Source organism: Centroberyx affinis, unplaced genomic scaffold (assembly GCF_046629955.1).
Source record: "Centroberyx affinis isolate AG114_WGS23_722 - 3 ecotype Tasmania unplaced genomic scaffold, CSIRO-AGI_Caff_v1 ptg000428l_1, whole genome shotgun sequence".
Lineage (NCBI taxonomy): Eukaryota > Metazoa > Chordata > Actinopteri > Beryciformes > Berycidae > Centroberyx > Centroberyx affinis.
The window spans coordinates 166,378-177,154 of NW_027279092.1; the positions used below are offsets into that span (position 1 = coordinate 166,378).

At 41.4% G+C, this 10,777-nt stretch overlaps 1 protein-coding gene across 1 annotated transcript; it reads left to right on the forward strand.

The window, feature by feature from the left end:
• The first annotated feature begins 326 nt into the window (after positions 1-326).
• On the forward strand, positions 327-5,796 carry LOC139642019 (proliferation-associated protein 2G4-like). Its single transcript, XM_071516709.1, has 13 exons — positions 327-509; positions 1,336-1,464; positions 1,580-1,685; positions 1,805-1,874; positions 2,048-2,140; positions 2,234-2,297; positions 2,933-3,011; positions 3,094-3,172; positions 3,271-3,404; positions 3,686-3,780; positions 4,252-4,379; positions 4,567-4,620; positions 4,714-5,796. The coding sequence occupies exons 1-13, from the start codon at positions 422-424 to the stop codon at positions 4,771-4,773; spliced, it is 1,179 nt and encodes a 392-aa protein (XP_071372810.1). The 5' UTR covers positions 327-421; the 3' UTR covers positions 4,774-5,796.
• The last annotated feature ends 4,981 nt before the right edge of the window (positions 5,797-10,777 follow it).

A 10,777-nucleotide genomic window follows, 5' to 3' on the forward strand; every position in this document is an offset into this window, starting at 1 on the left:
GAAAAAAAAAAAAGTTTTGCAGGTGCTCCTCTTTCGCGCATGCGTGGTGTGTAATGTATGACGTCAGTAATGCATATCCATCAAGATTGTTATGTAAATTAGCTGCAGTGTGCATAAGATAATTATCCTGCTTCCAGACTGTTCAGCAATGTTCTAATTTTAGGCGCGCGATGATTTCCCTGCCCCTACACTGTTCCGGTGTAGCGAACGAGGGTTTCCACGGGCTGAGAGAGGGTGTGAACTATCTTCACTGATAGTGTATAACATCTTTGATGGTGGGAGGGATCTTGTGGTCGTAGGCGAGCGGAGTCGGGCGGGCCGGTGAGAGTAGAGCTGCAGAACAGAGCAGCGTGGTCAAACCTCTGACTGACTGACACCCGCCGGGGAAAAGTTACTTTGAGTTCGAGGAGACATTGCTAACATGTCTGGAGATGACGATCCACAAGAGCAGACCATCGCCGATGACTTGGTGGTCACAAAATACAAGATGGGGGCAGAGATTGCAAATCGTAAGTGAAATGAAGCTAGACCGTTTTGATTTGAAGAGAACACTTAAGAAGTATCAGGATTCGTCTAGCTAGCAGTGCCAGCTATTCATATCTAGGCTACCGCTGTGCCATGTGCCGCAGCGTAGCAATGATGGGTCATTATTAGAAAGCGAGCCTGAGTCAATTATGGATTAAATATGGCGCTAGCTAAATATTTAGCCAAGTGGTGCTTTAAAATAGCGGGCATATACTAAACGTCACGTTGCTGTCAGATTGCCTTGTGAGCTAGCTATGAAGCTAAGCTATATTTCTAGCTAGCGTTAGCTAACTGCTAACGTAACAATGGCTGGCTAGTTAAGCTAGCTAATTTACTACTAGCAGTACGCTAAGCTCCCAGCTAACGCTAGCTTAGTCATCCAGCCGTCATTAAACGGCAAGGTTTCTTCTCAAAGTGCCAGCTTACCAGTGTGCTGTTTATATTGATCGATAGTAACACAATTTCTTGCCGGCGGCTGCTGCTGCACAGCTGTCAGCCAGTCTGTCAATTTTCAGGTCCTTCTAGCCAGAGTAACGTTTACTTAGTCAAAATCAAACGGTTGTTCAGAGGCGCGTGTCATTCACTGTCAAACACCCTACATTAGAAGTCATTGAATGATCTCTGTGTAGTGAGAATGAACAGTTACTGGAATGAGTTACATAACTGTACATGCGTTCGCGGTTCGCCTTATCCATCCAGGGTGGTGGCAGCCTGGCACCTGTTAATTTAGTCATTAAAAAGTACCACCCTCCGTGTTAGGGTTAGCCCTAACCACTTTAACCACAGCATGGCTCTTCTCTTGTGCTTCAGAGGCCCTGAAGACTGTAGTGGAGGCAGCTACAGCAGGAGTCTCCGTGCTCAGCCTCTGTCAGAAGGGAGATGCCTTCATCATGACAGAAACTGGGAAAGTCTTCAAGAAGGAGAAAGACATGAAGAAAGGTAAGTGGTTGGATATCACACTGGCAGTAGGGAATGAATGGGTGCTTTTATTAGCTTGGATATCACTGATTGTATTCACTTCACTCAATTTAATGCTTTTATCTGTCTTCCTCAGGTATTGCCTTTCCGACTAGTGTGTCTGTTAACAACTGTGTTTGCCACCACTCCCCTCTGAAGAGTGACTCTGATGTCGTACTAAAGGATGGGGACCTTGTCAAAATGTAAGCCACAAAACGTACACCTGTCCCTCCGCTGCACTCGATACACTATACTTAATACTTTATTTTTGGGTCGTACCTTGTTTCTTTGCCTCATGTTTGTCCGTTCTCTCTGTGTGCAGTGATCTGGGTGTGCATGTTGACGGCTTCATCTCAAACGTGGCTCACAGCTTTGTTGTTGGAGTGACCAAGGTATGCCGTCACTGTTGGAATACATTGCGTCTAGGCTGTAAGCACCCATTGATTCATTCACAGAAGCCATGAGTTGAGCATGTAATTTTCTCTATTACCACAGTTAGTTACATCAGCAACAGTACTTCATTACTCCATCTCTCTTAATTCTTTTGTGTCCTGTGTGGCTTCAGGAAGCCCCGCTGACAGGGCGGAAGGCAGATGTTCTCAAAGCAGCTCACCTCTGTGCTGAGGCTGCTCTGCGTCTTGTCAAGCCAGGAAACCAGGTAGAAGAACTTTCTCCCACCCTGACCACTGATTTGACACAAGCCATCACTATTCACCTTGACTAATACATTTTCACCATGTCTCTCCATCAGAACTCACAGGTCACAGAAGCCTGGAACAAGATCGCCAAGTCATTCAAGTGCTCCCCCATAGAGGGTGAGTGTTTTTCTGAACATTTGACAATGGTTGGTCATTCATGAATTGAATTGAGAATGCACAGTAAATTCCAATCCAATTCCTGGAATTGAAATTGCACCCAGCTCTAAGGAAACATAATTGGAATGACACAAAACCGAATTGAATTCCATGAAATTCCACTTCTAATAGAGGTTGCCTTGACTTTGTAAATTAAACTTCATGAATCAAAGATAGTTAAATCAAATGCATTCAATCATAATGTATGTCGTATGATTACATGTTATGCATCTAGTACCACCTGAAAGGTACCTTGAACATTTTATGATCTTCAGTATTGATAATATACAGCACTACATGTAATCTCAGGTATGTGGTTAGAAAAAACAAAAAAAACATGGATTTTCATTGAATTAAATTCAATTTCCTGAAATTCCAGTTTTTGTTTCCTGTAGGTTTTTTCAAATTCCAATTCCTCAGTTGAATTGGAATTGAGTTCATTCATAAATTGAGTCCAACCCTGCATGTGAACTTCAAATCAGCCAATGTACTCAGCACCTTCTAGTCTACTCCACTTCCTGGTGATCATACCACAATAGATTCATTGCATGTTATTTGACATGCTTTCCCTCTATCTTCCACTTTAATGTGTGCAGGCATGCTCTCCCATCAGCTAAAACAACATGTGATTGATGGCGAGAAAACTATCATCCAGAACCCAACGGACCAGCAGAGGTGAGTTCAGTCAGCTAGTGTCGACTGACCTGATCAGTATGCTGTTTGACCGGTGGCTGACCCTGCCTCTTTGTTGTTATAGAAAGGACCATGAGAAGGCTGAGTTTGAGGTGCATGAGGTGTATGCAGTGGATGTGCTGATCAGCACTGGAGAGGGAAAGGTAAGGCGAAAATCTGTTTTGATTTGAATTTCCACTGAGTTTTGAGGCTCCCATAAAAGGAAGGGTTTTTTAAATACCTGTTGTGTTGTACACCTTAGGCAAAGGATGGAGGACAGAGGACCACCATTTACAAACGAGACCCCAACAAGGTGTACGGCTTGAAGATGAAGACATCTCGGATGTTCTTCAGTGAGGTGGAGAGACGCTTTGATGCCATGCCTTTCACTCTGAGGTAGGTGTTTAAACATAGTGCACTTGACTATGAATGCAAATAGCTTTAACTAACTATTTTTGATATTGAAACAGTGTCACCCCTGTTCTCTCTATTTAAGGCAAACACATTAAACATATACAAATTTGACTAGGGTAATAGGATGAACTGAGGACAGTGCCCATATTTATTTTCTGCCTCAGATCCAATTTTGCATTTTTTCCTTGGCCGCTTTCTTCCTTTATCTTTCTAATACCGTCTCCTGAGTTGATTCCTCATTTCTCCTTTGTTTGTCTCCTCAGAGCATTTGAGGATGAGGGCAAGGCCAGGCTGGGTGTGGTGGAGTGTGCCAAACATGAGCTGCTGCAGCCCTTCAACGTGCTGCATGAGAAGGAGGGTGAGTGGAACAATAAGCAACGTAATTAAGCGCTCCAGTGACCATGAAAATTCTTTAAAGTTTGTAAATCCACAGCGGGAGGAGGACTTCAAATGTGCCTGACTTTATAGAAATTCTTCAGCAATAGGAGTCCCATCTTGCATTTATTTTCTCCCTTTAATAGTGTTGTTTTTTACTGAGCCCATAGCCAAGATGATTTTCTGTCCAGAAAAAAAGAGTAAAGAATTCTGAATCAACTTATGCCTGTTCAAAAATAAGTAATTCTAGGGAAGACTTTAAAATACGTCTTGAATGTGTGATTCAACTTTAAATTGTTGACAATCGACATTAATGGCACTAGAATGTCGGGCTCTAACTAGTCAGTTTCAAGCCCTGAGCTATGGGGGTATTAAAAAAAAAACCTGGAATTTGATGTGTGAGTAATTGTATGGACCCTGGTCTGATGCATTGTTCAATCCTGTTTTCTTGTAGGCGAGGTTGTGGCCCAGTTCAAGTTCACCGTGCTGCTCATGGCCAACGGACCACTGCGAATCACAAACAGCCTGTTTGAGCCAGAACTGTATAAGTCTGAGCACGAAGTGGATGACCCAGAGCTGAAGGTAAAACACCCCTGATGGATGGGCCATTGCTTCCTCCGCCTTAGCGAGAGGGATTAGACTAATGGGACTGCTATGGTGTGCTGCTGGCTGACTTGACATTTTCAAAGGCATTATGGGTTGATGTATTGTGTCGTTACTTCATGAGCTTATGAATGTCCATTTTTGTCCCTGTTTTTTTTTAATAAAGGCTTTGCTTCAAAGCTCAGCCAGCCGCAAGACACAGAAGAAAAAGAAAAAGAAGGTGAGATACCGGGCAGTGTGATACTGGCTTATGAAATAAACAAAGATACATGCTCCCAACGTTCCCTCTAACTTCCATTTTTATTTTTTAAAGGCCTCAAAGACCGTTGAGACTGCAACAGGACAGCCAGCGGAGACCGAAGCGGCAGAGTAGATCCCTCCATCTCAGCTTTTTGTCTCCAAGAAATACAGACAGACATCTGAAGACCCAAAGAACAGACGTCAAGAATCCTTCTGTCCCAGCTGTCTTGAGGCGCTTGCGGGCTTAGCCGTTGTGAATACCTCCAAATCTAACTGATGTCAGACTGGGACGCTGCTGCTCCTAAATTCTAACTGTCAACCCTCACACACTTGTTCCTCTTAAATCTCACTGTCCTTGAGATGGGCATTTCCCCTGAATAGTAAGCACGATTCCACTCCAAGAGGGGATATTTTGTGCAAGGGCATATTCTAGGTTTTCTCAATGGAAGATTTAACCGTTTGACTGACCTTCAGCCTCCCCCCCTCTTCTACCCCCCCCAAAAAAAAAAAAATCTGTAGTGAAAGTCATGGTAAATAAAATGAGTTTGACATTGCAACCAAGGAGGATGACTGCACAGCATTGTGCCAATGTAATTGAGTGGCATATTGATAACTTGCTTGAGGTCACAAACTTGACGCCATGCCTTTTTGAAATGAATGTTTACCTTTTGTGGGGGGAAAATGTGTAACACCTATCTTGATCCCTGACGTCATGTGACATTCATAAGAGCTATAAGCATGAAATCATCAGTCATCATTACTGTTGAATTCAGCAAAATTACTACATATTCACACTGCTCTTGCTTGGGTCTGTATACTAGTACAGTATGTATACTTCTAGGCATCTAGTCATCTAGATTACTCAACTAACAATTTATAACATGGGTTTTTGAAGACTTCTTCCACTGGTTGAGAAATGTAACATCTGAAAATGTAGTGATTTATTATTTTTTTCTTCCTTTGCTCAGTTGTGGATGGCGAAACTCTTGCTTAGGGTTCTGCATTCGGTCTTCTGGTGCCACCACTGCTGTCAAGGAGTTTCACAGTCTGTGTTTACATAAGAATTCCATAGCTGTTAAATATATGGATGCTTTTGTAAAACAAATCCCAGTTTCAGAGACTATTTTTGGAAACATTAAAAAGCCACCTGACATCAGTTGAGTGCTTGTTTTGTTGGATTGTGTTTAGCCAACTGAGTAAATGTGCATGATTCTGAAAAGGATTATGAATTTCCCTTCCCAAGGTTATTTTCCTCTGAATACATTTCACACACACAGGCCCTTATCTAAAGCTATGGGAGGGACTGTTAGAATATTAGCTTTTAATTATAATTTTTGGTGAATGTTACAATTTGCAATTACAATTGAATGTTAGACAGACTGCAACTATTAGTTTCTGTGTTGATTCATTTATTTATTATTCTTTCAATTAATCGATTAATCATTTAGCCTATAAAATGTCCAAAATAATGACAAATGGCCATCAAGTTACCAGAGCTCAAAGTGAGCCAACCCCCCCGCCCCCCCAAAAGTATTAATTTTATAATGATATGAAACAGAGAAAAGCAAGCAAATCTTAGCATTTGTGAAGCTGTAACCAGCAAATGTTTAGTATTTTTCCTTGATAAATGACAAATGACAAACAACTAATTGATTATCATGATTATAATCTATTAATTTTTTGTCAGTCGACTAATCCATTAATCAACTAATCCTTTCAGCACTAGTTAGGTATGTAGTTTATGTAATTTAACCCATGGGGTGCATGTCTGTAAATCAGCTCAAAAGTCATTCATGTTCAATGGATGGTTGAAGATATGGCATATTCGTCAGTGTAATTGCCAGGTACAGACACAACTATGTACTAAGAGATAAAAAATGTACATATTACAATATATGTAGTATATAATATTGGTGGTAATAAGATTCACAACTCTAATTCACATAGATTTTAGTGGAGGACTAGAGATATGCTGCATGTGGGCATAGTACAAAAACGAATCTATTCGCAATAATATAGATATGTTGACGACTTTGGAACATTGGAGATTAAGCTATAAATGAGAATGATACGATTTTATTAATCTGATGGCATTTGGTTGCTGGTTTATACGTTAACGACAGCATTTTTCTGTAAACCCATATTAGAAAACTTTCCCATGTTTTGCCGTGGTCCAATCAGAATGACGTTGCGCCGCCCATAAATACCAAGTCGCTGGAATATGACGTTCTTCCTGAGGACGGTTCCGCAGCGGTATGTAGGAGCAACTATCGCTAAAATGTTGGTGTTTGAATCCAAGTAAATCGGCATCTTTTTAAAGCCATCGAACTAATCAATTACCTTTCCCATTCTCTTTTCACACAGCCCTCTTCGACATGAGAGCAAAGGTTCGTGTTTTTTGCTCGTATGACAAAGTAAATCTGTTTTTGAAGTGGTGCTAGCTAGCTAGCCATGTTGAGGACGACAGTCGCACTGCGCACCCTTTAGCATTTAAATGTGTAGTACTTGCTTTTCTGTGTCTGTATGTTTACATTTGAGTTAGCTTCTTTGGTATCGTGAGAGTATTTTTTAAATGTTTCCATGAAATGTCACTACCTCAGTGTGGCTAACGTTGTCTTTTTCTTCACTTTCGCAGTGGAGAAAGAAGCGCATGCGCAGGTAAGATTGTATTCGATATGTTTTGCAGTAAAATGGCATGCAGTGACGTTACTCTAGTATTCTGTTATCACATGGTCATGTTGGTTGGAAAATAACAGCTGATTACAATCAAATGACTGCCATCTAGTGAGCTGTGTATCTGGTAAAGTACCATATTAGTAGAAAAGGCATGTGACATTGTGGGAATACTGTTTTGGGAAGGATTTTGTCTATTTGGGTCCTGTGATTGATGACCTGCAGGCTGAAGCGCAAAAGGAGAAAGATGAGGCAGAGGTCCAAGTAAGCTGCCCTCTCCGCCGTGGCTGTGACATCACAAGCTGTCGACAGCAGCAGATCGGTGACCGCAGCTGGAGTCCAGCGACTTTCCCCGTGTCAAGTCTGAGGCCTGTGGCATCCATATCAACCAGAGGCAAGGAGTGGCAGTGGGGCTGCTGATTGATGTTGGAGAGCTGATTCAAGACCAGTTGGATGAAAGGCTTTTCCTCTGGGACATTCTGGACTCTGTTCCTAACTCCTTAACTTTATCATTTTGTTTTTGTTTATACTTTTGATTAAAGGTTTTGGTTTAAAAAAAAAAATTGAACTTGAGGTTGTTTATTCAGTGCACTGCACCTGCTCAAGACCTACAACTTGGCATGCTTTCAAAAGGAAATGTATGTCCTATCCCAGGTGTCTCTATTATGTGTCTCTAGTTTAATACATGGGTGTTTTGTGAAGGGAACAGGTTTGACTTGTCTCATTTTGATGCTAAAATTGAATACCAGAAACACAAAATGCAGTTTGAAATCTGAGCGGTAATTATCTTCAGCATAAACATGGTATCATGCTGCAATAAGGATTCCATGATAACCTTCAAACAACATGCTAATTTCAGCTCCTTAAGCCAGACATACGAGGGTTATGCCCTTATGTGCCGCTCTTATCAAAACAAGTGAACGCCACTTATTAGGGCCAACTAAGGTTATGGTGACCTGCAGTGGACATGAAACTAGTCAAATCTAGGAAAAAGTCAATACAATACTGGATTGTGACTCCAAATGTATTCACAGTAAATCCAGTCAGGTGAAACAAAACTAAATCTCTTTAGTGATGTCATCTTTGCAAAAAAGGCTACATCCCAACACTTAAGAGTTTGTGAGAAAAAGATTGGAGACAAGTGACATTGAATCATGAGTCAGATTTTCAACTTTCCCAAGGCACAGTTTGCATATTGACAAGTACAGGCTGGCCGTACAGCCTGAGGTTTTATTGACAAGTCTGTTCAAAGACCTTGGCAAGATCCCTGAAAAACACTTCAGCCTCAGACCTGATTGGCGTTCACATCCACGACGGGACGCCATGGGCAAATTTCTCTAAAAACTAATTTAGATTCGTTCCACATCTGCTGTGTGTGGGGGGGACACGCAGGCACTTTAGTACAGGAGCTCAATCTCAAGAGAAACACAACTCACTAATACATCTTGTTTTACCCTTGAAGGTGGTCCAACTCTCCATTCTATTCTCAACTAAGGTGATTTACAAGCAGGCTGTAGCTTGAGGATAGTTTATTACAGGGCGCAGTGTCTGTATCCTTCGCTTTTACAACTTCAATGTCTTTTCTAGTTGCACTTATGCACCAGGATGAAGCTGTAAAGAGCATTCTGCCTCAGTATTACCCTATATAAATGCATTACAACACCCCATCGAACCAAGATGGCCCTCTGAGTAAGGTATATGTACTTGCCTGTACAAGGCAGCAGATCTTAATTATTATACTATAAGGTACAGTATATTGTAAACTACCATACAATATATTTTCTGAACAGAAGGCAAAACTGACTCATGAGTGCCTGCCTGTGGACACTTTGCAAGAAAGCTTAGAGGAACTTGATGTGGATGATTTCACATTAGGGAGGGTATATCTTCCTAATGTGGATGATTTCACATTAGGATGATATACCCTCCCTGTCTCTGTTCCTTTACCACTGCAGTGGAGGAAACTCTGGTTGTAGAAACAGGTGATTGTGGTGTGCATGCAGAGAAAAATTGTGAATGCGAATTTAACTCAGTGTGTTAAAATGGACTCTTTAATACTTTCAGAGTTAAATTAACACATACTTTTATGGGTATATATAACTTCAATTGTGTTCTTTTTAAGTATCATGGTGGAGACTTGGGTTGGCACTCGCAAAATGTCAGCATCCCTCCCCTTAGCACTGCCCCCAACTAACTAGAGGACGCAGTCCAGGACAAATAGATGATGTAACGTAATGGGCAGCAGCCAGACACTGCCTAACTGCCCTGATCACTGAAAGCAGATAAATGTTGAAGGGCAGAGACATTCGGTATTTTAGGAGGTTAAACAGACAGACAGACTCTGCTCACAATAGCGAGCAGTGAGACCGGTGGCTCTTCTGCACTTGATCTAATCAAAAAGATTTAACAGAGCAGGAGCTTATTGGCTGAGGGTAAGCAGGCCCACAGCTCATTGGCCCACTAAACAGCCTAACAAGTCATCAAAGGTCACAAAGGTCCCAAGCCTTACAGTAGCATGTCTCACCCAGTTGACCGTTGTCTTTGCTAAGTTCAAATCTCTCTTTTGTATTGGCACCTCAATGGCAGCTAATGGGGATCCAAATAAACTTAACCTCAGGCTCTGCTCATTTTGCAGTTGCAGGTACAGATACACTTTCAAATAGATGACTCAAGCTAGAAATAAGCAGAACACAGAGACATTGTAGTGTGCCCTCATTAATAAGTAATAACTTCTATAAAATGGTCCACTATCTGTCCTGAGCATTAATTAAATCCCATTAGTTAGTGAAAGTTAGGGAAAACAATTTTAATCCTCCTTATTAAATTTGAGCAAATGATCATATTAATGCTGTTGCCTTATTTCAGCAAGTCAGCAAAGACAACAACATCTAGTTAAAAATGCCTGTTTACAGTATAGTCATTAGGAAATTTTATGTTAAAGCAGAAAAATAATGATGATAAGAATGATGAGCAATATATACAAATTCATCACTAACAATAACATCAATGACATTCATTATACTTTCCAATGAATAGCTTTTGCAGCCCTAAATACATTTGTATTGTTTGATCTGCTATAAATTAGCATCAGCACATACTGACAAAGCAGAATTGAACCTGGACTGGGATGAGGCCACTTACCCTGAGTCTGACCTTTGACCTTTCTTACATTCCTTGCCCTGTATTGTTCCAACACACCACAGATAAACCCTCTCATCATCCCCTCATGACTGACACTTCTGCTTCTTCTTTCTGGATAACTGGGGGAGAAGGCGAACACAGTTGTCAGTAGGTTTCCTTACTGAGGTGTAATGCCTGGTCGTGTGTATTGATAAGCGCCCACTCCTCGTTCTTGGCAGGCATGGTAAAAGTGGGAGCAAAGGTGGGTCGTGGCTGTGTAGTCTGGGCTCTGATCCAGCTGATCCAGTTTAGTTTGGTGGCAGGTACACAGTAATTTCTGTCAC